The following is a 26533-nucleotide window of genomic DNA, read 5'->3' on the forward strand; positions in this document are numbered from 1 at the left end:
AGTTTGGATGACCAAAGCCATCTTTATGCATTATGTGCTTCAAGCATAAGTAATGCATGGAGTATTGCACTATCAAATGTAAAGAAACACAGCACAAGAGAATTCTGTGACAATTTTATTCACGAAAATGTAGTTACATGAATCAAAACACAAAAAATGTAATGTAATACACAGAACAATGAGATTCTGTTTACAAAATATTTATTTAGTCATATGTACAATTTCGAACCCCCCCCACCCCACTCTACTATCCTCCAGGTTGGGACTTTTTTGGGAAAGACACAGGCATGTGTTAAATGAGTGACTTCTCACTGTGAGGGTCTTTATCACTCTGGTGTGGGAGTGGAGCCAAGGAAGGGCTCCAGGGAGGGGAGGGGAGGGGCTCCCGGACCCCGCTTCCTCAGTGGCTGTGCTGGGAGAACTCCTGCAGGGCCCAGCGCTTGTTGTCGATCTCGTGACGGAGGCGGGAGTACTCCTCGACCAGGGCCTCAAACTCCTGCCCCAGGATCTGGAAGGAGGACAGCACGGAGTCCGCGGACTGCTTCTCCGCCCGAGCAGCGCTCAGCTCGCCGTCCAGCACGTCCCTGAGACGGGGAACCGGTGGAAAACCAAGGCCAATCATGACGATCACAGATGCACAATACGGGACGTTCTGGGCTGTCAGTGACCCATATCTGACCGGCCATTTTGGGCAACACCGACCCCTCCGTTTTACATCACAGTTTAAATGCAAACTGCAGTCGAGTCTCCCTTCACATTCACTCACGATGATGAGAACAGGTGTTAAATTATGAAGGAAAAATTGCATTTGTAACAAACTGTATTTGATTCTCAAAAATATTTGAACTTTCTTACTTTAATTTTTAGCAGAGATAACGAGTCTTGCAAGCGAGTCCTTGTGTAGATTTGCTTGTGGGTTTGGATGACAAAAATCATCAACTAAAAATATACTGTCGATGATTAGGCCGTTTCTGCCACCATCTATGTGGAAAAGTTGGGAATCTAACCTGGATCTCGTTTGCACACGAGCGCACTTCCCTGAAGGCGGAGGCGCATAAATGAGGGTCAGGCGCTCCAGATCCTCACCTGATTTTTCGGTGGGCGGCGATCGTCTCCGGCGTGTAGGTGGCCAGCTGAATCTCAAGCATCTCCACCCTGGAGGACGGGTGAGAAAACGGAGCGCCTGAAGACGTGCGCTGCTTGCCGCGGCCGGCCGGCCGAACGCCGGGCTCACGTACGGCCGCCCGGACTGCAGGCTCCACACTTACCTTCGCCACCGGTCTGAAGACTTCTCAAGCGCTTTCAACGATTAATTCCCGCAAATTCAAGAAGCCATAAGTAACAAGGTCGGCTAGGTCATAGAGAAGGCCGACCACCAATCGCGCAATAAAGAACCGGCCTTCGTATCCAGACCTGGGTCACTTACATATTTGTTCTGGCTTCAAATACTTTTCTACACTTTACTGAGCTCGTCTGGTGTACTGGAACCTATGACATACCTATGCAAACCCCACCTTTTGGTCCTATTACAGTAGCTGGCTCAGCACTAGGCAAGATCAACAGAGCGCAGAAAAGTATCTGAATCCAAAACAAATACATATTTGACCCAGGTTATGTTTATATCTGTGAAAATGAATTTTGTCTGACGATCGTCTCTTTCGAGACGAAACTGAACCCCAAACATTCAGAGCAAGGACATGGATTCTGATTCAGGGTCTGGCGTTAAGGGTTAGTGTAAAATGGGGATATGATGCTTTTCCAGATGATCACCAAAATTTCTAACCAGAGACATCCAACACCATTGCAGTACCACTCATGTAGTCCAAAAATGTAGTCCCTCCCCGATGTAATTTTAGCTCATTTTGGGAAATTCAACAATGTGGGAACCGTCCCAGTCAGGTCTGGGGGGGTTTGCTTCCCACCTTATCTTGCGGATGATGATCTGACACTTGGCGTCCAGGTACTCCACTTTCTTCACGTCCAGCTCCTTCTGGGCCTTCAGACGATGGTCAAGAATGACGGACTGCAGGATCTGGACACAGCCCAGCAGCTCCTGGGGGGGGGGGGGGGGGGATAGAAGAGGCCTTAACTGGGGGCCCGTGGAAGATTTACCACACCAGAGAAGAATCTGGGCCCAGAGATAAAGTGTGAAAAGCACTGCAGTTAGTTAATGAGTAAGGTTTGTTATCAGAAGATGGAAGTTCTGGGAGACTGCGAAACAGTGAGGTATCATGAACGTGATTGGTTCCTGAGGAGAAGAAAAACCACACACACATGCACACACACACACACACACACACGCACGCACACACCAAACCCATAAATCAGGGGGAAAAATTCTCTTAACGGTAGCCAAAAATGTAGCTTCAATGCTTATCCACTTTGTCTTTTTGCAGATCACATAACCTAATTAGACCTAGCTAAACGAGAAGCCAGCTAAAGACTTTTTTTTAAATCAGCCAAATTACAGTATCATGGGGTGTGCGTTAGCCTCAGAGACAGGATTAATCGGGGCTTACGGAGAGGTAGCGATGAGTCTGCCGCTGCAGCAGGGCGGCGCTCTCCTTGTGCTTCTCCCTCAGGCCCTCGGCCCTCTTGCTCTCATTCTCCAGGGTCTCTGGCAGACGAGAGAGCTTCAAGCTCTTCAATCCTTCGCTCTCGTTCTCTGTGCAGGACGGGAGTCTGCGAGTTACTAATATTTACACACAATATCAACAGCACTAATCTGTGCCCGGATATTATTCAATAAGTTACAATCAGATGCGATTATCCGTACACAATTCGAGAATAGCAATGTTTACCTCAGGAATAAAAAAGTGTGATATCACTGAGAAGGCACAGAAAGACGCATTTATGATCAATAAATGTAAAGTCAACGGAACAAACCAACAATTAGTAGTGCAAACAAAGTAAATACTGCTATAGAGATAGTGTATACTTAGACAGCAATAGCTTTAACATTACTCCAAAAGGAAATCCAAAGTAAGAACTATAGGACGGCTAATGAAGCTCAGGAGAGCCAATGGTGCAGTCTGCAGAGGTGGGTCTTCAGTTTGAGCTGGAAGATGGGCAGGGTTTCTGCTGTCCTGACGGTAGTGGGAAGCTCATTCCGCCAGAACAGACAGGAGGCAGGTGACCTGGAAGTGCAGGCATTCAGGGGGGAGGGGCCAGCCACCCAGGTATTTGTAAGGAGTCCAAAAGTAGGACAGAAAAGTCCCCCATCAGCACAGTGGTGAGGGAAGAGTCAGACTCTACGGGGTGTCAATCAGACTCCTATGAACCAATCAGAAGACTGTGCTCTTCCAAACAAACGCCGACTAATTTGAAAGTGAATCGCTGATAAAATGTGACAGCTCCACCCACTTTGGTAGCTGATGAAGACTCGCTGGCCCACCGCTGGACGAGAAGCCAGGGCGCGGGGGCCAGCTCCGACAGGCCTTACCGCAGTCGGGCTGGTGGTACGAGAGGAGGGCCCAGCACTTCTCCTTCAGGCGCTTCTCCAGCTCCACCAGCAGCCGGCGTTTCATGCAGCGCACGTCCTGGAGGAAGAACCGCCTCCGACACATCAAACACAACCTCCAGAGAGGAGCCGCCTCCTCTCTGCGGTCACCTTTCTCAGGTGAGACCAGCACCGCTTGTGTGTGTGTGTGTGTGTGTGTGTGTGCGTGAGACAGACAGCACGTTTGGGTGCGTCTGTATGTGTGAAAAATCAAATGCGTGAGAGAGTGTGTAAGTGAGTGTGAGAGAGAGAGAGAGATTGTGAGAGAGTACCTGGTTCAGTGTGTCAGACAGACAGCAAGTTTTGATGGGTGTGCGTGTGTGAAAGAGAGAGAGTGTGAGAGAAAGTGAGAGAGTGTGTGCGTGTGTGAGAAAGAGAGAGTGAGAGTGTGTGAGAGAGTGTGGAAGTATGAGAGAGAGCGTGAGAGTGTGGGAGAAAGTGAGTTATATTATTATTTATGTTTGTTATTTTCATTCTATTTATTCTTGTTGTTATTCCTGTCATCCTTGTTGTAATGCCAATAAAGCATTTTAAATTTGAAAAAAAATGTTTTGAGTGTGAGCATGAGGGTGAGAGAGAGTGTGTGAGAGAGAGAGAAAGAGGGAGAGTGGGGGGAGACAGAGTACCTGTTCAGGAGGCATGAGGCCCAGTACATGCTGGGCAGAGAGTCCCAGGAGCTGGGGCTGATCCTGGCCCACAGTGGAGCTGGGGTCCAGCTGCCTGACACACTGAGCCACCAGCAAGCACTGCTCCAGGGTCTCACAGAACTGCCCAGAGAAACACACCTCTCTCAGTCAATCACGGTCGTTTCGCATCCTGGTCTCGCTCGGAAAACACGCTTTAACCCGACTGTGCACACGCCAGGATAAACGTGGAAAGAAAAGGACCCAGCGAAGCGCGGCCCAGTACCTTGTCGTCGTCCGCAGTGGTGCTGGAGTGGTGCTTTCGGACACAGTGCTCCTGGGCCATTTCCCGGAGCAGCTGGAGCAGGCTCTCTGACCGCAGCCAGCCCAGTCTCTGCACCCGGAGCTCCTGTTCCGCCTGCGGTCACATGGTCACATGGTCACGTTCACCTGCACCACTTCAGCCCGACCGGGCAGCCAAACAGGGCTGCTCCGTTAAAACATCGTCAGACCCTACACACCAGCCAGTTCTGTTAACATTATAATAGTGTGCGGAGAGCTTGTGACACATATTATCCCAGCCATGATCCATCGGTTGTTACTTACAGGGTGTGAACAGATTAAATTATACAGAATAGATGTTACTCCATCTTTAGAGACAGGGAAGAGATTATGGTGTGTATGTGCACGTTTGTGTGTGTATGTGTGTGTGTGTATGCGCGTGTGTGTGTGCGCGCGTGTTTGTGTGTGCATGTGTGTGTGCGCACGTGCGTTTGTGTGTGTGTGTATATGTGTGCGTGTGTATATGTGTGTGTGTGCGTGTTTGTGCGCGTGTACATGTGCGTGTGTGCGTGTATGTGCCTGTGTGTATGTTCGTGTGTGTGCGTGTATGTGCCTGTGTGTATGTGCATGTGTGTATGTGTGCATTCGTATGGAGGAAGTGCAGTTCAGGAACCATCCCTTCACCTTCTCCAGGTCTTTCCGAAGGGGCAGGCTGAGGCCTGTGTGGTCCACGTGCTGAGAGAGGGAAGCCAGGAGCCGGCAGAACAGGGGGTTCTGCACCAGGTCCTCTTCAGTCAGCTGACACAGAGGGAAGGAGGCCAGAACTGCCAGAAGGACAGAGGGGCACGAGTCAAATACCTGTGTGCGTCACCAAGCACCCAGGTGAATGCATCTCGGGACACAAAGCGAACGTGTAATTTTCGCCGTGCTTAAAGAAAGCACGTATAATGGAGATGTTGACAATAACATTAATTCAACTACACTGACAAGTGTTGATAACGACACATCGTGAATTAATGTTACTTGATATATGCACAGATAAATCGCATGCACTTCATTAATTAGCTACTACTTGGCACCAGACATTTAGCTATATGTTATATTCTGACCGTTTTGAACGAACAGCTAGTGCGCTAACCAGCCACCCAGTCCAGTTACCTTGTTGGTGCATGTCGTCTCCGTGTCCCAGGGGATGCACAGAGGTCACCGAATCAGGACCCAACGACATCGCGCACTACTGTTTAGAAGGTAAAGTAAAGTTTTACAACGTTGCCTTCCCTAGTAAACAAGCTACTGAGTAGGAGGTTTAAAAGATCAGAATAAATTGATGACAAATAAATCCTTTCGCTCTAAATCGAACTCAAGATAACTTGCCTGCTAGTGGCGAGAGCTACATGGCAATACTTAAACCGTTTGACACGTACATTCAAGAAAACAGTGCTATTCGAAATCGGACAATTCCGAAACTATTTTCGAACCAATCGGAGAAAGTTCAAGAATTTAATACAAATAGTTCCTACCTATTCTTAACGCGCGCCTTTCCAGACTTAACTGCTGCTCCTGGGTGAAACCATTGCCGGAGTGAAAGGGGTATTTGGCTGTAATGTACTGCATATTTTGACTAACTTTGGGTTTTTACGTGTTTATATTTTCATGTAATGTTTTAAAACACTCCAAATGAAAATCGTTTATATATTTGTGGGGGATGTATGAGAATCTTTTGCTTGACGAGTCGAATTTGTGTTATTGTCCCCTGAAGAATAACACTGCAATCAGGTCGTCCACTAGATGACAAAACGAAACCAAAGCGAGGCATCTATTCTCAAACCTATGTCTACTACTCACAGAAAAGAAGAACTATATAGTTCTTATACCACAATTCTGTATCTTGATACCTTGTCATGATGTCTGTGGTAACATCTAGCTCTTTGGAATGATAAAATGTTTCATTATCCCTGCCACTGATGCAGAAATTGGGCATTCTTATAATTAGAGGGTTGTCTTTCGCGTCTTGGGGAATTTATTTGTCTATTAATTGTTTGACATTCCCGGGGAGAAGACATGGCAGGGATGTGTAGTATCTAAGTCTGTGCCGGGTAGAGCTTTAGGTGGTCATTTCCCATCCGGCTGAAGATCTCAGTCAGTAAGGCTGAGGTGTGTGTGAAGACTTGTGGGTCAGATGGTGAGAAGGGAAGAAAGAGCTGAGATGCATCGGCCTACAAATGATGTGACAAGCAATGAGTATATAGCTACCACATGACCCATTAGGGCGGGGGTTCCGAAACTTAGTCATGGGGCCCCCGTGTGAGCTGGTTTTCGCTCCAACCGGTCGCAATCCCAGAATTTTAACAAGCTGTTATTTTTTCTTAACTGGGTACTTTCACATTTAGGGGGATTATTTACCCTCTTAAACTACATTATGTCAGAAATAGCTACATTATTCGTGCCACAAATAATAAAATTCCCATGTTCATACTGTACTTATTGTGCTGTATTGCAAAATAATTGCATAAAAAGTGGTAAAACTTCACATTAAAGACTGAGGTGAATCATAAGGTTCCTAACTGGTGAAAGTGTGGACACCGGACAATTAAAACTAACCATCTGGAGGACAATGAAGAATTCAAAGACAAAGTAAACGGCAATGAGACAAACCTGCATTGTGTTAATAAGTTCAAGGAAATAATAATGAAGGAAATTAAGCATGTATTCAACAACCTAATTAGAAGCATATTGATTTACTTCTGTCTTTCAGTGACCTCTTTTTATGTGTTTGCAGTGTCACACAATAAGCACAATGTAGCACAACAACAACATTGGAATTTTATTGTTTGTGGAATGCAAAGCTATTTCAGACAAAATATGGCTTAAGAGGGTAAACAATCTCTTTAAACGGGTAAAGCACCTAATTAAGAAACAGTTTGTTAAAATTATGGGATTGTGGTTGTGGTTGGAACGAAAACCAGCATTCACAGGAGAGTCCCCAGGACTGGGTTTGGGAATCGCTGGATTTGGCTGGATTAGGCATTTGGAGGGAGAAGAGGAGGGGACCTGGGACAGAGCCACTGGGGAAGTCCTGTAGAGAGCCTCGGGTATGGTATTGCAGGAAGGGAAGGCTGGAGGATGCAATGGTCAACAGTGTCAGATGCAGAGGCCAAGGAAACAAGGAATCTTCTAGTTTGTGTTTATGTTCAACAAACAAATCATGAAAACAATGGGTGCTGTGCAAAGTGTTGAGTAAAAATGGAGTTTTCACCACTGAAATTATTATTTATTTTTTAGTATTTTATCCAAGGGGTCTGCTTTTACATTTGGCCAGTTTGTATAACCACATAATTTACTGAAATATATGTTTTGGTCACACAAAGGTTTATAGAAGTATATTTGTATAGATATATTTTTAATTTACGTTCATTCAATGTGTGTTTATCTTTGTCAGTTGTTATTTATTTTAAAATGTATTTTAAAATAAGCCAATAAGATTTTATACTTTTAACCCAAAATGAAAAAAAAAGAAAACAAAAATCTAGATTTTATTTTGAGAGAATTTAAATTGTGGAGGACTAAACGTGCCAAAATGAAATAAATAAATTGGTCAATAATTAAATAAATACTTCATTTTATTTCAAAATAACTGAGGCCTCACGGCAACACAGTTGCAACACAGTCACTGTGGATCACCCCGTGGGTGTCCATTCCCCCAAAGACGAAGCACAGGTGGACAGTCTCGGGTTCGGAGACCTGGTCCCCCACTCCGCGCCCCTCCGTCCTGACTCTCCAGGGCACCACACACATGGAATGATCCAGTCTGTTCGCGGGCAGGTCTCCCTCGAACTTCAGCAGGGTCCAGCGCTGTCTGTCTGCTCGAAAGGTAGAGGCACAGGCAGAAAATTTAGGACCATCGTAAAAGATGCCGATGCAAAAAAGATTTGTTTGAGCAAAAATAAGGCTTCTTCACAACATTGTCTCCCAGTGCAGTACACTGAGCTGTACCACTAATGCAACTGCCATTCTGAGCTGTACTCTTTCAATGGTAGGGCTAACTGCAATGCATGCATAACAATGCAACAGATTGAAAAGCGTTAAAACTATGAAAGGCGTGCTGTGTTTATATCGTACACATAGTCCTTGTTATCTCACACGTTTTTCTAATACTGCACCAACTCTGAAAAACGTGACGTAAAATGACAAAGATGGCCCGTAACAATAAAAAATAATAATAATCGGTCATAAAAAATGGAGCAAACGATATGAATATCGCTAAGACTGCAGTGACATATCAAACTGACAGACAACCGCGGTGATCTGACCCAGGGAGCCACACCGGCTCCATCCGACCCGGGCGCCAGTGCAGTATAATGGCTGAGGAGTTGGTCTTGTAACCCAAAGGTCCCCTGTAGGACACTGCCGTCGTACCCTTGAGCTTAGCCTGCTTAACCCGCATTGCTCCAGCATACATATCCGGCTGTATAATTGGTACAATGTAAGCCGCTCTGGATAAGAGCGTCTGCTAAATGCCAGTATAATGTGAGGTAGTGACCCACCGGTGTGGAACCTGTACATGGAGTTGGTGGCCCCGTCGGCAGTCAGCCCCCCGAAGACGTAGACGCTCTTCCCGAGGGTCGCCGCCGCGTGGGAGGCCACGCCCGGCGGGGCGTCGCCCTTGGCTCGAACCCGCTCCCACTTCATCGTCGCTGCGACAAGAACGCCGTCAGCCCAGGAGCACAAAGACAAGCAAACACGGTCTGAGTCTTTCCAGGCGCTCCTATTTCCTTACACTACGCGCAGTCCGTGTTTCAAGGCTAATGCAGGGCTCTACGGTGCTCCCATTGTAGGGTCGTTTGCTCCTGCAAACTGATGTGTGCTAACTGGAAAAATAAGTCAGGAGAACTTCTACTAATTGGAACGCGTTAGCGTGCTCCTCAACTGTAGAGCACTTGCGCTCCTTGGAAAAGATGTTTGCGTAGAGCCCTGAAAAGCCTGTTTTGTTCCCCGAGTTGCCAGGAGCGTCCCCACACGTGGGGCGATGACACGTGGCGAAGCATTACTACACGGTCACGGTTCCGCTCACCGGTGTCCAGGCAGTGCATGTCGCTGTGGAACTTCTCCCCCGCGAGTCCTCCGTGGACGTAGAGCCTGGAGCCCACCGCTGCCACCATGTGGCCGTGCCTCGGGGAAGGAGGCCTGCCCTGCGTCTCGGGCTGGTGCCAGGTCAGGGACACTGCAAACGAGGTGGGGGGGGGGTCAGTCCACAAGGCCTTAGCACCAATCAATCAATCAATCAATCAATCAAACTTTATTTATATAGCACAAGTCATACATCAGATGTAACTCCAAGTGCTGAACATAAAAATTGGAAATAAGAGTAAGTTAAAGAGAACAGGAGTTTAAATAAAATACATGAAAATGAATAAATAAAATATAGTATAATAAAACTAATAATAAAATAATAAATAACAGTAAAAGTGCAAGTCGAAATCAACACACACTAGATAAAAGCCAGGCTAAAAAGGTGTGTTTTAAGCTTTCTTTTAAAGATATCCACACTCTCTGCCACCCTCAGGTCCTCCTGCAAGCCGTTCCACAGGCTGGGGCCATAGTGGCTAAAAGCGGCCTCGCCGTGGATCTTAGACCGGACCCTTGGAACAACCAAGAGACAACTACCAGAGGACCTGAGGGATCTAGTGGGTATATATCTTAAAACCATGTCAGACATGTAGTCGGGAGCGAGACCATTTAGTGATTTGTAGACCAATAAAATAATCTTAAAGTCAATTCTAAACTGGTGTAATGTGTGCTCTCCTTCTGGTCCTGGTCAACACACGGGCAGCTGAATTTTGTGTAAGTTGGCGTTGATCTCAGCCAATGACACGTGGGCCCAAGACCGCGTTTGGGAACCGCCCAACCAGAGGGCGCGTCTGCAGCGGGACTGACCCGAGTCGAAGACGTGGAGCTGGAGGTCGGAGACGGGCGCGGCCCCTGCGTCTCCCCCAGAGAAGACGAACAGCCTGTCCCCCACGCAGGCGGAGCTGGTGTGGTACGTCCTGGCCGAGGGGGGGCACCCCGTCACCTGCACGCTCCTCCATGACCCGCCGCCTGCAGACGCGGCAAGAGCAAGCTATCGGGACACGTTCACTCCTGTGTGTGCGCGCACACACACACACACACAAATGAACAAAGACACACATGCGCCCGCACATGTACACACACACACACACAAATGAACAAAGACACACACGCACGCGCACACATACATACACACACACACACACAAATGAACAAAGACACACACGCACACGCACATGTACACACACACACACACAAATGAACAAAGACACACACGCACGTGTACACACACACACACACACAAATGAACAAAGACACACAAGCACGTACACACACATGCGCCCGCACACACACAAACACACATAAATCAGCGAAGACACACACGCATACCCAAATGAGCACAAATGAACAAAGACACACGCGCACACACACAAATTAACAAAGACACACACACGCACACACACCCACGCGCACGCACAGACACACACACGTGTGCCCACACACACACATACTCACACACACATACACATACACCCACACCCCTAAACACACAGTGCCCTTCACCTTCCGTCTGTAGGGTCTGTACGCAGTTACCTTCTGTCTGTAGGGTCTGTACGCAGTTACCTTCCGTCTGTAAGGTCTGTACGCAGTTACCTTCCGTCTGTAAGGTCTGTACGCAGTTACCTTCCGTCTGTAGGGTCTGTACGCAGTTACCTTCCGTCTGTAGGGTCTGTACGCAGTTACCTTCCGTCTGAGGCGTCTGTACGCAGTTACCTTCCTCTGTAGGGTCTGTACGCAGTACCTTCCCGTAAGGTCGTACGCAGTTACCTTCCGTCTGTAGGGCTGTACGCAGTTCCTCCGTCTGTAGGGTCTGTACGCATACCTTCCGTCTGTAGGGTCTGTACGCAGTTACCTTCCGTCTGTAAGGTCTGTACGCAGTTACCTTCCGTCTGTAGGGTCTGTACGCAGTTACCTTCCGTCTGTAGGGTCTGTACGCAGTTACCTTCCGTCTGTAGGGTCTGTACGCAGTTACCTTCCGTCTGTAGGGTCTGTACGCAGTTACCTTCCGTCTGTAGGGTCTGTACGCAGTTGCGGTTGCCGCTCTGATGGGCCCCGGCAAACACCCACAGGCTGCAGGGGGCGCTCTCCGGCACGAAGCTGCAGTGCTCGTACCGCGCCAGCAGGCCCCCCCACTCCGGGACGTCCCACTCATGGCGGTCTGCGCAGGGGGGGAAAGAGCCACGGGTTCCACAGGGCTAACGACACGGTCAGCTCGTCCCCCCCCGTCGCCTTCCTTCTCCTCTCTGTCCTAGCGACGGGAGGCGGCGCCCGGCGACGGGGGCTTCCAACGCCAACGTGACCGGACGGGACACCCACCGACACGGCGCTGTCCCAGGTCACGCCCTCACCCTGAACGATCCTAAGGTGCATCGCACGTCCAATATTTCGCCTTGGACGACAGCAAGTGGGAACTTGAGCCCCTAGTGGGTCAAAACAGTGGTATTCGCTCTAGCTCTCGGTACAACTCCAGGAGGCGCACGTGTTTGCAAATATGCAGCACTACAATTAAATCAAATAAAATGCATTTTTTATACATATAATTGTCACAGGCCAGTGTGACACCCCTGGGAGGGAGATGCGGCAGTGCCGGGGAACACCGTTGGTTGTCGCATGGAGAGAGAGCACCCACACAAAAACAAAATGAACGACATCTTCACCCTTCCCCCTCACGAGTTCCAGGCAAAAACAATAAACTAAAACAACAAGCTAAAATAACAAAGGCAAAAGAAAGTAAAACAGAGCGACATCTATTTCAGTTCCCAGCTCTGTAGCTGGCCTGCTTTTCAGCAGACCAGATCCTCCCACTTTTCAGTGGGGGGTTTACTGTTCCCCGTCTTATTTAAAGAAACAAAACTGAAATTAACGCAACTCAAATAAAGAAACGCACTCTCGGTGCGAGCTCCTGGTCTCGGCCCCGAACTGTGGAGAGCAGCACACCTTTAAGCACCTGGGCTATTAGCTACCAACCAGCGCCTTCCAGAGACTCACCGTTTCAGTGTCTCAATTATTTTATCTTAAATGAGGAAAACCAGCACCGCAGCCTCCCAAGGCAAGTGATACCATGGCTCAATAAAATCTGTGAAACAGGGGTGACATCATCATCAATATTCTGTGCTTCAGAATATTTCTGTCTTTCTGCTAATCCTGAGGATTTGGACAAAAACAAAACTTAGCTTCTCTAATGGAACCTCCACCCAGGGAGTTTTTCCTTGCCGCCCTTGCCCTAGGCTTGCTTTTGTGCGGGCTCAGGCCAGGGTCCATCGTAAAGCGTATCATTACAAAAGTTTGCTAAAGGCACCATAGAAATAAATTTGAATTGATTTTCCTGCGGTCTTGGAGCTTTCTTCAGAAGAAAACCGCCAGCAGAAGGTATCGGGCGAATACTGTTGAGATGTTTACCGAGATTCAGGACGTGAGACTCTGAGAAGCTGCCGTTAGGGTTGGCTCCTCCGACGATAAGGATCTTGCCCTTGCCCGCGTCCTTGCCCGAAACGTACGTGCAGGTGTGACCCACGCTGACCCCAGGACCCCCTCCTCGGGGCACCACCGCGTACCTGTGTAAGTAACATTAGGAAATTTCGTCAGAATTTTCGGCAGCAAACTTAGCGAATATTAATGTGGCGTAGCTTAACATTACGTGCCGTGGGCTCTTCCTAAGATCATCTTAAGCGCAGACAGTGCGTTAATTAAAGATCAAGAATCGGACTGATGTGGCACTGTGGAGATGTCACTGAAACAGCGAATGAAACAAACTTTATCTAACATATATTAAAAATCAACACAAATATGAAGTGCATTATTAACTTTACCAAATTGAATCTCGAGGCTTGTCTTCTGGTTCAAGGATAGGAAGAAATTCCATTGTTAACTGTTAGTAAAAAAAAAGAAACACATCAAGTACTGCTTCTGTGACAATTGGATAATGTTGATTGTAACTTGTTTTGCTAAATCGTGTTGTGTGTGTGAGAGTGGGTAGCGTTCGAGCACCTATCATCAACCAGGCATGGGGACCACCTCAAAAGCTAATATTTATTTCATATTTATTCTAGTGGATTGAATGCCGTTGCCAATTTAAATGCAAGTCTTAGTATGTCTGTGAAAATACACGTGATAAACTATCTAAATGAAAAGAATTTGACTTCATGCATACACATTTTATTATATTAATATGACCTCTTTTACAATATTAACTTTTAGACCAGGAAAACACTCGGAATTCCTTAATCACAATGTTTAAGTACAACGGTCCTTATATCCCTTCATGGTTTCCAACCTAACTTTCATAATGGCTATTTTGCCACCCTTTCTCATATTAACTTTAAATACCCAAGGGACACTTCTACAACATAACCTCAAGTAAAGACAAGTTCCATTATACTAATCATGCAACCTCCATTATAATACTGAATGCAATTAATACAATGATTATGTTTTAATGTCTTTTAACAAGTCTAGTCATTGTTCAACCCATTTCATTAAGGAGGATGATAAGAAGCAAAGGACTGAGTATTGTTGGCTAAATGCTTTGTAATGTTACACTACATTTCCAAAAGTATGCGGACACCTGAATATCACACCCATATGTAATTGCTGAACTCCATATTGATTCCCATTCCAAAACCATGTGCATTAATATGGAGTTGGATCCCCCTTTGCCGCTATATTGGCCTCCATTCTGGGAAGGCTTTCCAGTAAATTATGGAATGTGGCTGCTGGGATTCACTTCCATTCAGCCACAGAAGCAGTGAGGTTGGGCTCTGATGTTGGGTATAAGGCCAGGCTCGCAGCTGGCTTTCCAATTCATCCCAAAGGTGTTTGATGGGGTAGAGGTCAACAGTCTGTGGAGGCCAGTCAATTGTTTCCCTTCCAAACTCAGCAAACCACTTCTTTATGGACCTTGCATTGTGCATGGGGGCACTGTCATGCTGAAACAGGAAAGGCCCTTCCCCAAACTGTTGCCACAAAGTTGGAAGTGCACAATTCTGCAGTATATTGTTGTATGCTGTAGCATTAAGATTTCCATTCACTGGAACTAAGGGGCCTAGCCCAAACCATGAAGAACAGCCCCAGATCATTATTCCTCCTCCACCAAACTTTACAGTTGGCACTATGCATTCCCCCAAACCCAGATTTGTCTGTCAGACTGCCAGATAGTGAAGCGTGATTCATCACTCCAGAGAATGCATCTCCACTGCTCAAGAGTTCAATGGCGGTGCGTTTTACACCACTCCAACCGGTGCTTGGCATTGCGCATGGTGATAGGCTTGTGTGCGGCTGCTCAGCCATGGAAACCGATTAGATGACGCTCTTGACAGACAGTTCTTGTTCTGACGTTGTTTCTTGAGGTAGTACTTTGGAAGTGAGTGTAACCGAGGACAGGTGATTTTTACGCACTACATGGTTCAGCACATGGTGGTCCCGTTCCGTGAGCTTGTGTGGCCTACCACTTCGCTGCGGAGTTGTTGTTGATCCTAGACGTTTCCACTTCACAATAACAGCACTTACAGTTGACTGGGGCAGCTCTAGCAGGGCAGAAATATGATGAACTGTCTTGTTGGAGGTAGCATCCTACGACAGTGCCATGTTGAATGTCACAGAACTCTTCAGTACAACCCATTCTACTTCCAATGTTTGTCAATGAACATTTCATGGCTGTGTGCTGTATGCTTGATTTTATGCACCTGTTAGAAATGGGTGTGTGGCTGAAATAGTCAAAACCACAAATTAGAAGGGGTGTCCACATACTTTTAGAAATGTAGTGTATACATGTAGTCAGCTTCACGTGTTACCACAAGGTACTGGTGAAGATGTTGTGTTACAGAAAAAAACGGACGAGTAGATGGGATCATTTGAACTATTTTTTGGAAGCTGAAATACTGAGTTAATGCATGCTTAACGTTACATTATGGCTAAGAGTGTATTCACTTGCAGCAAATTATAGAAAAGAAGGACCGCGGCACTAATCCCGACAGGTGGTCGACACACGTCCCTTAGCTGTTAAAGCTCTAACTGGGCGACATATTTGCCGACAAAGAAATTAATTTGGAAAGTACTGGGGGGAAAAGCCACAGGAGCATAGCAAGGACAATTTTTATACATAACTCGGCACAGGCGGTACCGAAATACTAATACACGGTTGCAAATCATTTTGCATTTTCCTGTCTCTCGCGCGAACCCGGTCGATAATAGGCGCTCATACTGTTAATTTTCTTGTGAGTTTGATTCATTTTGATCGTTGCCATGACAATAAATGTACAGGGTTAGAGTGATTGAACGTTATCGATAGTTAGCTCATTTTCACTAACACCAGTAGATAGTGTAATAAAACAGTAAGCAAGATAAAGCTATATATTTCTTATATGCTAGCTAACTGACGTTTGTTATTAGACTGTTATGTGACTCATCAAGATAAACAGAGATCAAACTGACAACATTTACGTTAGATCTGCATTACTTAGCATTGGTTTTCAAAACAACGCAAAGACAAGCCATTTACGTTGCCAAGATACGCATTAGAATGATCAGTGTCACCTGGAAAACTTGGATTTCTTGCTCTTCAAAACATTCCTAATAAATGCGATAACGTTAGCTGTAAGTAACTAGCCGTATTGCATTTTGTTAGAACGAAACTATTGATTAAGTCCTGAAACAAGCAGCTAGCCACACTACTGACTTACCTTTCAACTTTGAGCTTTTTCAATACACCAATCAAACGAGAGCGGCGAGGAACACTATTGGTTCACGAGATGGGCCACGCTCAGACCATAGAGGGTACATAGGAACCGTTCATACAGTATATGCCATAGACATATTTAACTAGAAAAGCTCGCACCCTTTTTTATAAACTGAACCAGAGACCGTTTTAGCACAAACTGTACATTTTGCCAACTTCTTGCATGTTTACAATTGGAGATACATTGCGGTTTGGGGAAATTAAGTTGGTCTCTGTAATCTTGACAAGAATATTTTGAAATTTATGATGAATGATGATCCGTCTATTGATCAAGTTCAATGGTCAGAAATAAACGTAGCTATAATTAAACAAATATTAAACATATCGTAACATCGAGGCCATAATTAAGAAAAATTTCAGGAGAAACAAATATTTTTTATTTATTTTGTACTGAGGGTTCTGGCCTCAATTGATAGTTGTTTAGAAATCATTTCCTCCCTTCTTCCCTAATTTCCACCTATCTAAGCGTCTAATTTTTCCCCTCCCCCATTCCATCTCCCTGGTTAGGGTTAGGTAACAGGTCCCCTCTCTTCATCTCTTTCAGGATAACACAGGAGGGATGAACAGGGGCCTAAAACAACCTGGTGTCTTGGGTTTCAAATGGGTGCTGATTTTAAGGTGAGAACAAAAACCAGCAGACCCTGTAGCTCTCCAGGACCAGGGTTGGAGGACACTGGGATAGACGTTACCAAAACGACATAATGGTGAAGTACGCATACACCAAGGACGTGCACAAGGCCGGGCTAAAGTTGCCCGAGCAACAGCCCATTGCCCTCTTTGGCTGAGCTGCCCCTCTGGAGGAAATATAATAATGATAATAGTAATAGTTTAATTTTTGCTGTTGTGGCTGTGTCACGCCAATTTTTATCCGGGCTGCAAAAATGGTCCGGGTGACGCAATGACATTCTAAAACAGCTGTTATATCCACGTGACGTAGTTAACGTTTCGTTACAGCGTCAGTTTCTGTTGCAATAAAGATTAAGACAACTCAGCAATTTCTCTGGTTTAACGGGTTATTTTCCAGCATGAAATGCAATCGTATTAGTAAATGTCATGGTTCTGTGTTTCCGTCTGTTTTTCCCTGTTGGGCCGCCAGATGGCAGCACTTCTGTTTTGTGTCCTGCTTGTTCCCCTGTTGGTTAATTGTATTATTGCTTTCAATTATTTTATTGTCTCGTTATTTAATCATCGTCTCCACCTGCCTCGTTTTCCCTTCCCTCTGGTTTGATTGTTCTTTGAGTTCACCTGTGTCCGTAACCTCCGCTCCTTCTCTCCCTCCTCTCTCGCTTCTAGTGTCACTGCCTCACTCCCCCCTCTTTAATCCTTCTCCAACCTTCCCACTGACTCTGCATCCTCCGCTCTGTCTTCCTCGCTCTCCTCAGCACTTGACTCTCTCTGTCCTCTAGTCTCCAGGCCGGCACGCTCGTCCCCTCCCAGTCCGTGGATGTCTGACCCCCTCCGAACCAACCGGGCCAGCCTACTTGCAGCGGAGAGGAAATGGAGGAAATCCATGGCTCAATCAGACAGGTCTGCCTACCAGTCTCTGCTAGCTGCATTTTCTACTGCTGTAACCTCTGCTAAAATTAATTAATATCAAAAATTCATAAATCTGCCTCTAACCCTCATCAACTGTTCTCCATTTTCTCTTCTCTCCTCAGCACTCCTCCTCCCCCACCTCAGTCCTCCCTCGCTGCAGATGACTTCGCGGCTTTCTTTGATGAGAACATTGCAGACATCCGCAGCTCCTTCACATCCACCGCCACCCTCCCCCACTCCCCCCTCTCTGTTCCCTCCCCTTGTTTCTCCACTTTCTCTCCCCTCACTGACTCTGATGTTTCTCAGCTCCTACTCTCCCACCGCCCTACCACCTGTGCTCTTGACCCTATCCCTTCCTCTTTCCTCCAGACTATCACACCTGACATCCTCCCGTTTGTCACCTCCCTTGTGAACTCCTCCTTGTCTTCTGGATGTTTCCCCTCATCCTTCAAGCTGGCCCACATCACCCCACTGCTGAAAAAGCCCACTCTGGATCCCTCCGTCATCCAGAACTATCGTCCTGTTTCTCTTCTACCTTTTTTATCCAAAACAATTGAACAAGCTGCATCTAACCAACTCTCCTCTTTTCTCTTGCTGAACAACCTCCTAGACCCCCACCAGTCCGGCTTCAGACCTGGCCACTCGACAGAGACCGCACCTCTCGGTCAGTGAATCGCTTCACGCTGCACAAGCAGCCTCCCATTCGTCCGTCCTGATCCTCCTAGACCTTTCTGCTGCCTTCGACACAGTCGACCACCCCATCCTCCTGTCCTCCCTGGCAGCTATGGGGATCTGTGGCACAGCACTAGACTGGATCGAGTCCTACCTCTCTGGTCGCTCCTTCCAAGTCGCCTGGGCTGGTGCAGTATCGGCACCTCGCCCCCTTGCCACAGGAGTTCCCCAGGGCTCAGTCCTTGGTCCCCTCCTGTTCTCCCTGTACACCTAATCTCTTGGTCCTGTAATCTCTGCCTATGGTTTGTCTTATCATTGTTATGCCGATGACACCCAACTCTTTCTCTCCTTCCCCCCCTCTGACACACAGGTCTCCGCTCGCACCTCTGCTTGCCTGAGGGACATCCAGAGCTGGGTGGATAACCACCATCTTAAGCTGAACCCAGGTAAGACAGAGATGATCTTCATCCCTGCTCCATCCTCTAACCTCCTTGACCTTTCTATTTCCTTAGGGGACACCGTGGTGTCATCATCACCCACTGCCAAAAACCTCGGAGTGGTGATGGACAACAGACTGTCCCTCTCCCAGAACATCGCGGCGGTGAGTCGAACATGCAGGTTCTTCTTGTACAACATCCGGAGAATCCGTCCCTTCCTCACCACCTACGCAACCCAGCTCCTGGTTCAAGCGATGGTGCTATCCCGCCTGGACTACTGCAACTCTCTTCTGGCTGGACTACTGGCACCTGCCATCAGACCCCTGCAACTCATTCAGAATGCTGCAGCTCGTCTGGTCTTCAACCTCCCCAGACAATCCCAAGTCACTCCCCTGCTCACTACCCTCCACTGGCTCCCTGTTATGGCTAGCATCAAATTCAAAACATTGTTCCTAGCATACCAGGCAGTCAAGGGATCAGCCTCAGCATACCTCCACAAGATCTTCAAACCCTACATGCCAGCCAGACCCCTCCGTTTTGCTACCTCAGGATGCCTGGCACCTCCCCCTCTTCGCACTTGCACTTCCCGTTCACAGCTCCTGTCTGTTCTGGCCGTGCAATGGTGGAATGACCTTCCCGTGGAGGTCAGAACAGCTGAGACCCTGACCACCTTCAAGCGACAACTGAAGACTCACCTTTTCAGGCTGCACCTCTCCCCATCCCTCCCTACCTCCCTGTAGTCTCTAACTGACAGTAAGCTTAGGGTTGTAGCTAGGTAGCTGTTTCTTAGTTGACTTAATTATTGCACTCGTGTCTTCTCAACTATTGCTTGTATTGTTTGCATAGACTGCGTTGTTGCTGTTTTTGTTTGTGTTAATCAGATTAACCTACAGGGTCCAAGTTAAACTACACGGTCATTCCCTGCACTTGGAACTGTACTTCCCTCTAGGGTTTTCAACACACTTGTTCCTGGTTTTGGTTATACACTTTGTTGTACGTTGCTCTGGATAAGAGCGTCTGCCAAATGCCTGTAATGTAATGTAATGTAACATGTGAATACTTTTAATTATTGATACATTTGAGTATTTACTCATTTAAAATATTGGACACAAGAGACTGTAGGCCACATCTGTTCCTGTAAAAGTGAGGACTAATTAAATGAACTCATTAAACACCAAACAGTATTAAGTAATGTGAACTACAACTTTATGTGTTGCCTTTGCATGCCAGTTCTGTGCTGTATGTGAATATTGTGCATCAGAAACACATACAGTCACTGTTTTTAAACATGTATCTTTGTGAGAAAAAACAGAATGTGAGGAATTGTTTTTTTATAATTCAAACAGCAGGGGGCAGCATTGATTAAAAAATGTTTTGCTCTTGGCCAGTATTATTTTTACTTAATGTTAATTAATCCTTTTTTTTCAGTGACAATAAGCCATTGTAAAACACTGATTTTAATCTAAATCTAATAATTATATTTTTCTATAAACCTTTAAAAAAGATTTTAAGATGAAAATCCGTTGGAAAAACAGAAACAAAGAATTTAAAATATGAGACACTCTGAGGTCCTGAGTTTGTCTGGAAGACTATTCCAGACCCTGGGAAGTGCCTTTGTAGCAAGTTCATGATCACCTTTAGTTCACAGCTAATGTCTGGAATTTCAAAAAACCTTGTGTGACTTATCTTGGGGGTGGTTTGGTAAGCACGGATTTAATGCATTATATGCATTATCATAATCAAAATTGATATCTTGCTTTAGAAGAAATTAAGTCATCTTTTCGAAGCAACATATAGCCATTATATAGAGGCAAGGTATGGCTCATGCATTGAAACTATGACAATGGTGTACAAATTATACTTAATGATGAGAAAAAAGTTATTTATATTTCCATGTATATTATAGGGGTTTATCTCAGGTCTGAAGAAATTTGCGCTTATGTTTCTCTTGGTTTATCATCCATTAGTAGTAATCATTACAGGCAAGTTGTCACATAAATATCATGAGGTATTTATGTAGTCTTTCCTAAGTGTGGCCTGTTATCCCTACTGAAAATTCCAGCTGAGACCAGTTGGGATACTAAGCTGGTTGAAGATGGTTTAAACTGTAATTTCGATACTCCTAGCTGGCCGTAGCTGGTCTGTGGCTGGTCAAAGCTGGTCTCTATCTGGACAAACTGGTCAAAGCTGGACAAACTGGTCAAAGCTGGACAAAGCTGGTTAAGCCAAATGGTCAATGCTGGTGGACTAGCTGACTATATGGGCTCGTCAGCAGGTGAACTGGTGAGTCAAAAACGCAGCTTTAACCAGCTTGACCAGTTTAGGTTGGTTTAAGATGGACTTTTCACCTGAGATCTTTTTATGAATATGTCAAGACCTTTAGGTGTTTTACAAACTTACTTCAGGTATGTTACATGGCTGGTTTATCGTCTTACTTATGCATACTTATCCACATAAACAGTCCTGCCTTCGGACTCTACTGGTCAAACGAATGTTTTAAACGTATAGATAATGTATGTTCATAAGATGTGTCAGTTGAGGTGAGAGAGGTTAGAAACGGCTATGGGGGCCACAGGGCTCATGTGTGGCATTGGCATAGGCGTCGCTCTCTCAGAAGCCTGCAGCAAACCATTTGTATTTTCCACTGGAAACAGCCCCTGGGGGGGGTCTTTGCCTGGGCTGACCCTGTCCCTGGCACGGACACGCACACGCTTCCAAAAACGGCACGTGACTCGATCCCTCCTGGGCCTTTCTTCTCCTAAGCGGCCACGGTCACCTCTTCCTTCTTGTTTTTCTGTTTTATTGCTTTTATTTATTGCGTGCATTTTGGGTGGCAAGCATTTTATGAAGGGTGCATTACAAATTATGTTGCTGTTATTATTATTATTATTATTATTATTATTATTATTATTATTGTTGTTGTTGTTGTTGTTGTTGCAGTTATTGTTTTGCTGTTAATGCTACTACCGCTATTAACAATGACAACAAGAACGACAAGAACAATAATAATAACAACATCAACAATAATAATAATAATAATAATAATAAAGTAATTTCATTAGTATGCAGGAGAGGTTTCATCTGCGTCATGCTGGCCACTGCATGCCTTTTGGAGCAGCAGACACTGATAGTGTGCAGATCACTGTGCCCTGCAGAAAACAAGACCGGCTCGCCTGTAAGTGAACGCCGGAGGTGGAACTTCCAGATTCAGAAAGTAAAAGTCCTCCCCAGTATTTTGTTCCACATAATCATCTGAATTTACTAATTAGCACAACTCTTCACCCAGGAGGTATAACTAATTAGTGAAATCAGCTGGGCTGAGTTCATGGGTGGAAGAAACACATGGTAGCACTTTTACTTTCTGACCCCCTGGACTTTCCACCTCTGGTGAACGCAGTGGGGCCATTCCAACTCAATTACCCATAATTCTTCTGTTTGCACCTCTGACTGTTGTGAAAGAGTGCCATTACTTACATCCCTGGGGTTTTGACATCACATGACCTGTGATTTATGCTTGCCATGGACAGGTTCAGCGAGCACTCTATTTCTCAACGCTCTTTCGGTTATGGACTTTCGCACTTGTGAAATGAAGGCGCCCTCAGCAAAATTGTTTTCCTGTTCGAATTTTTAAAAGCAGGCATAGTTTTTCAAATTTGGCCAAACGTGTCATTTTTGCCACAAATGTCATGATGAATGTCAGAATCCTCACCATGCATGGTTTGTGTCAGCCATCTTGTTTGTTTTTTTCTAGTTGAACAGAAGAGCATGGTGAAGCCATAATTCCTGATGGTGTGACCCTTTTCAATATGGGTGCAGACCATAGACCGTATAAAAATAGGTGCAGACTCCACCCAACCACTGCAAATGAATACATAAATTTTACTTTTTAACTCTTTTTTTTGCCTTACACGGAGTACAGCCTTTTGCATTCTATCCATTTATACAGCTGGATATTTTTACTGAAGCCAATTTGGTGAATTGCTTTGTTCAAGGATAACAACAACAGCACAGAATTAAACCTACACACCTGTAGTCGTAAGTCCACTTCCCTCACCACTATACTGCACCTCCGCCCTGCCCTACTGTGACATCATCTCCCAAGCTCTGCCACTGCTGCTGGTTACCTCTTTATTTTCACTCATCGGTCCACCAATCAGCTGGCTCTGGGTGCCCAAAAAATCAGGGGAGTTTCTGAAAGCCTGGGGGGGGGGGGGTGAGTGGGTGAGTGGCTGGATAACTTTGCTGAGTAAAACCCAGGACAGCTCTTTTTACTTCAGTCCATCTTCCAGATTTGGGAGGGTTGCGGGCAATGTTCCCTCTAATTTTTCATGTATCTGGGCATACACACAAGCTCCCTGAGCAAACTGAGGACTACTGTGAGCAACATTAGATATGCACGCTTTATTTTTAAATAAGTAATTTGGTCCACTTAAAAAAAGACAAAAATCTGAAAAATGGGATGTGTAGATGTTATACAGTATGTGAGAGTCCTGCTTTGGCCATGGGAAGAGTCCTGCTTTGCCTGGCTGAGGGTCCTGTTCTGGAAGATATGAGACATATACACCTTTCAGACATTTTGCTTACATTAAAACATTCACATTTTGCACAATGACTTGTGCTGTAGCTTGTGATACAGTGCAAATTCCTGTAACACTTTGTCTGTAAAATATCTAATTACACAGTTTTTCTTGGCATTTCTACTACCCATAAATGATCTAATAGTAACAACATTTAATGATTAATATCCATAAAGACAAAATCTTAATAACCGTCACTAGAATATGCACAAATCTGACTTAAATTTTACCTTATTTTTCACGTCTGTCCTTCTCACTTCTCCAATGGTTGTACACTTTGTCCAGGTTGATGGCTTCGTCTGCTTCTTGCTTTGACTTTATGCGCATCAGCTGGTCCAAATGTGTCACTTCAAGACGATTTCTGGATTTTGTTTTGATATGATTCATTAAACTAAATCCTCTTTCACAGTCGGCACTGGAAGCTTGAAATGTAGCACAAATATGTAGCTCGTTCCTTTTCTCTCGCTCTTTTGCGCTCTCCCGCAATAATGTACCAATCCCCTGTCCCATCTTGAGTCTTCGTACAGTTTCGACAGCTTTTAAATGACTTTTATGCTGAACGTGACGCTTGAGATAGTCCAGCTTCCATTCAGTCCACATTTTTCCCTCTGAAAACTCACTTGCTACTTTGGCATCGCTGCATGTTTTGCAGAGTAGACCTTTCTCACTTGAAAAAGAAAATCTCACCCAATTTCACCGCTTTTTCTTCAATTTGCACATACTCCGACAGCCATTCCATCTTAAAAGAACTGCATTTCTTTTTTACTGTGGCTTGCTGAGTGGATGTGTCGCTGCCTGTTCGTTTCGCCATGATGCGGGGTTTGTATTAGCATCTATTAACCTGCTAGCTAACCTGCACGGCGCATATAGGCAGGGCCCAGACGCAAGCACCGTCAATGCCATGATTGGCTTCGTACCGTAAGTGAACCGTATCGTATCATTGGCTGGACACCTGTCACTCACTGAGTGAGAAACAAAAAAACAATATTATTGGGCGAATTAATTAGATTAGATTAGGTCTAATATTAGATATGAATTAATACGTTATGTTGATGTTGTTTATGCGCTGGATAGATTTTCTTGTGCGCTGAGAATGTGCGGGCAGTGCGCGATTGCGCACGCGCGCAGCTTAGAGGGAACATTGGTTGCGGGTTTTACTCAGCGCCTTTATGCAGCTAACTCAGTAATCTTGCTTCGTGAAATAGGGTTTAGCTAAGGAGTCACTCCTAAGTCACGAGACAGGATCAACCCAACTGACAAAAACCCTGCCTCTCCAGCAATTTTGCAGTGAGTTACACACAGTCTTACACACACAGCCTCAGACTGGCTCAGCATTGGCGTGGTCAGAACTGAACACCAGGCCGTGAACCGCATCACTAAACTGCAGCCAGCAGGACAGACCTCTTGGTGACCCAGAGACGGAGATTTGAAGCTATATTTCGCCTAATTGTTCACAAACTTATCTTTGAAACCACTGAATCAGACTCCTGGAATGGTATCTTCATCTGTTGTGTTGTCATGATCATTTAAAAAAAAAAAAAAAAAACCATGGGAAACAATTTGATTGATTGCCTGAGGTCTTTAAGGAGCCTGCTGTATCACTAATGAGATTGTCAGGGCTGACTGCTCCACGAATACTCTTCGAATTGTTGTTGTTTTGCTTTACAGCGGACAGGCTTTGAAAAAAAATCAATGTGCTCTCTTACTTTAATGTAATGATGAGCTGTATTTCTAGCAAAGCACGGGAATTATGGGCAAAGCAGGTCAAAACAAAAAAAATCGAACCACATGATTGCAGTACTGTTGTCACTGAGCAAAAATGCACTGTGTCCTCTTCACTTGCTCGTGCCAATCAATCAGCACGGGGGGACACACCTACTGTGAGATCGTTAGCCCTCTGCACCAGCTAAAATTGTACATTACCAATAGCACTGGTGGAGAAAGACTTGGATATGATTTGAGGGCTTATGTTCCGTGGGAGAGGGGCGGTTTAATATTCTGACGGCCAATAAAAGCAGGGCTAGTGGGCTAATTCAAAGCTAATTAAAAAAACAGAAAATTAAGGGGTGGGCTTGCGGCCCTGAAACGGTTCAGCGCAAGTAATTTGGATGCCCGCTAAACCGGATGGCGAGATCAACTGGAAATCACGTTTGTTTTTGCTAATTGTAATGTAGTTTTAATGAATATTCTTCGCTGACCGGGATGAATAGCCCGTGTGTCACATACAGCCTCATAATTAAGGAGAGTCAACATTTTAAGTGAAAAGCAATGTGTCCTTGCTTCACATTATAACAGGAATTTCGTGTGTCCAGAGTTAGTCAGCTAGTTAGTCACCTGTGTGGGACAATCATGCCAGACAACCATAGACCTACTACCGAGAAGCATCTTGTCCCTTCCTGATTTTGGGTCGGTTTAAATTTTGGGGTCAGTTGTCTTTGAACATGTCGCATGTACCGAAATAGAAATAACCTTTTGTGCACCAATATACGAGAGACCAATATACACAGAATACATGCTGTCAGTTTCCCGCTCTTTTTTTTGCCCTAGGCCTGACAGAATTTGACGCCGAAGGGCAGCCCTTTTTGGTGTTTCGCCACCAGAGGATCATTCAAGTCATTGATTGGCTGAAGAATTTACACACTTTGTCCTGAAGGCTTTTTAATTTTTAATTTTTTTAATTGGCTGACTTGAAAGGAAACCACAAATACCTGCAGACACAGTGGCCCTCCAGATGTTTCACAAGCCTTTAAAAAAATGTTTTAAACATCAGCAGAGAACGCGACCTTGATAATCTCTCACAATTTGCTGATAATTCATATGCTGCTAAAATTATATGACACACAAATAAATGACCATCTTCTGCGCTGGATGACGTATGTATGTTTTTTTATATGATGGTTACGGAGACATTGTACTTTTCCAACAATTCATTTTTGTCCTCTGTAGGGGATTATAATATCAAGAACCATATACAGTGAGTGTCATAATTAATTGGGCAGTGACACATTTTTTGTTATTTTGGTTCTGTACTCTAGTGATGAACCAAA

General features: G+C 45.4%; 2 protein-coding genes and 2 long non-coding RNA genes across 7 annotated transcripts; 1 reads left to right on the forward strand and 3 right to left on the reverse strand.

Moving 5' to 3' along the window:
- Window positions 1-102: 102 nt before the first annotated feature.
- haus4 (HAUS augmin-like complex, subunit 4) lies at window positions 103-6002 on the reverse strand. 3 transcript variants are annotated; one of them, XM_064309390.1, is made up of 10 exons: window positions 5925-6002; window positions 5563-5641; window positions 5089-5228; window positions 4409-4540; window positions 4126-4266; window positions 3443-3539; window positions 2520-2665; window positions 1923-2053; window positions 1087-1155; window positions 103-584 (listed from the first exon to the last, which is right to left on the reverse strand). In XM_064309390.1, the coding sequence occupies exons 2-10, from the start codon at window positions 5630-5632 to the stop codon at window positions 401-403; spliced, it is 1110 nt and encodes a 369-aa protein (XP_064165460.1). In that variant the 5' UTR covers window positions 5633-5641; window positions 5925-6002; the 3' UTR covers window positions 103-400. The 3 variants fall into 3 exon arrangements, with proteins under 3 accessions (XP_064165460.1, XP_064165461.1, XP_064165462.1); XM_064309391.1 differs by lacking the exon at window positions 5925-6002 and adding an exon at window positions 5779-5918; XM_064309392.1 differs by lacking the exon at window positions 5925-6002 and adding an exon at window positions 5829-5847.
- Window positions 6003-8006: 2004 nt separating this feature from the next.
- Window positions 8007-16296, reverse strand: rabepk (Rab9 effector protein with kelch motifs). Of its 2 annotated transcripts, none has more exons than XM_064308287.1 (8): window positions 16209-16296; window positions 13341-13399; window positions 12931-13085; window positions 11534-11689; window positions 10339-10500; window positions 9476-9625; window positions 8949-9098; window positions 8007-8264 (listed from the first exon to the last, which is right to left on the reverse strand). In XM_064308287.1, exons 2-8 carry the CDS (start codon window positions 13391-13393, stop codon window positions 8047-8049), a joined length of 1044 nt encoding a protein of 347 aa, XP_064164357.1. In that variant the 5' UTR covers window positions 13394-13399; window positions 16209-16296; the 3' UTR covers window positions 8007-8046. The 2 variants fall into 2 exon arrangements, with proteins under 2 accessions (XP_064164357.1, XP_064164356.1); XM_064308286.1 differs by lacking the exon at window positions 16209-16296 and adding an exon at window positions 16063-16202.
- Window positions 16297-17319: 1023 nt separating this feature from the next.
- LOC135239850 (uncharacterized) lies at window positions 17320-20292 on the forward strand. The gene is made up of 2 exons (XR_010325517.1): window positions 17320-17791; window positions 17923-20292. It is a non-coding gene; the product is annotated as an uncharacterized LOC135239850 (long non-coding RNA).
- Window positions 20293-23290: 2998 nt separating this feature from the next.
- LOC135239321 (uncharacterized) lies at window positions 23291-24624 on the reverse strand. Its single transcript, XR_010325338.1, has 2 exons — window positions 23717-24624; window positions 23291-23449 (listed from the first exon to the last, which is right to left on the reverse strand). It is a non-coding gene; the product is annotated as an uncharacterized LOC135239321 (long non-coding RNA).
- Between the last annotated feature and the right edge of the window lie 1909 nt (window positions 24625-26533).

Source organism: Anguilla rostrata, chromosome 14 (assembly GCF_018555375.3).
Source record: "Anguilla rostrata isolate EN2019 chromosome 14, ASM1855537v3, whole genome shotgun sequence".
Taxonomy (NCBI): Eukaryota; Metazoa; Chordata; class Actinopteri; order Anguilliformes; family Anguillidae; genus Anguilla; species Anguilla rostrata.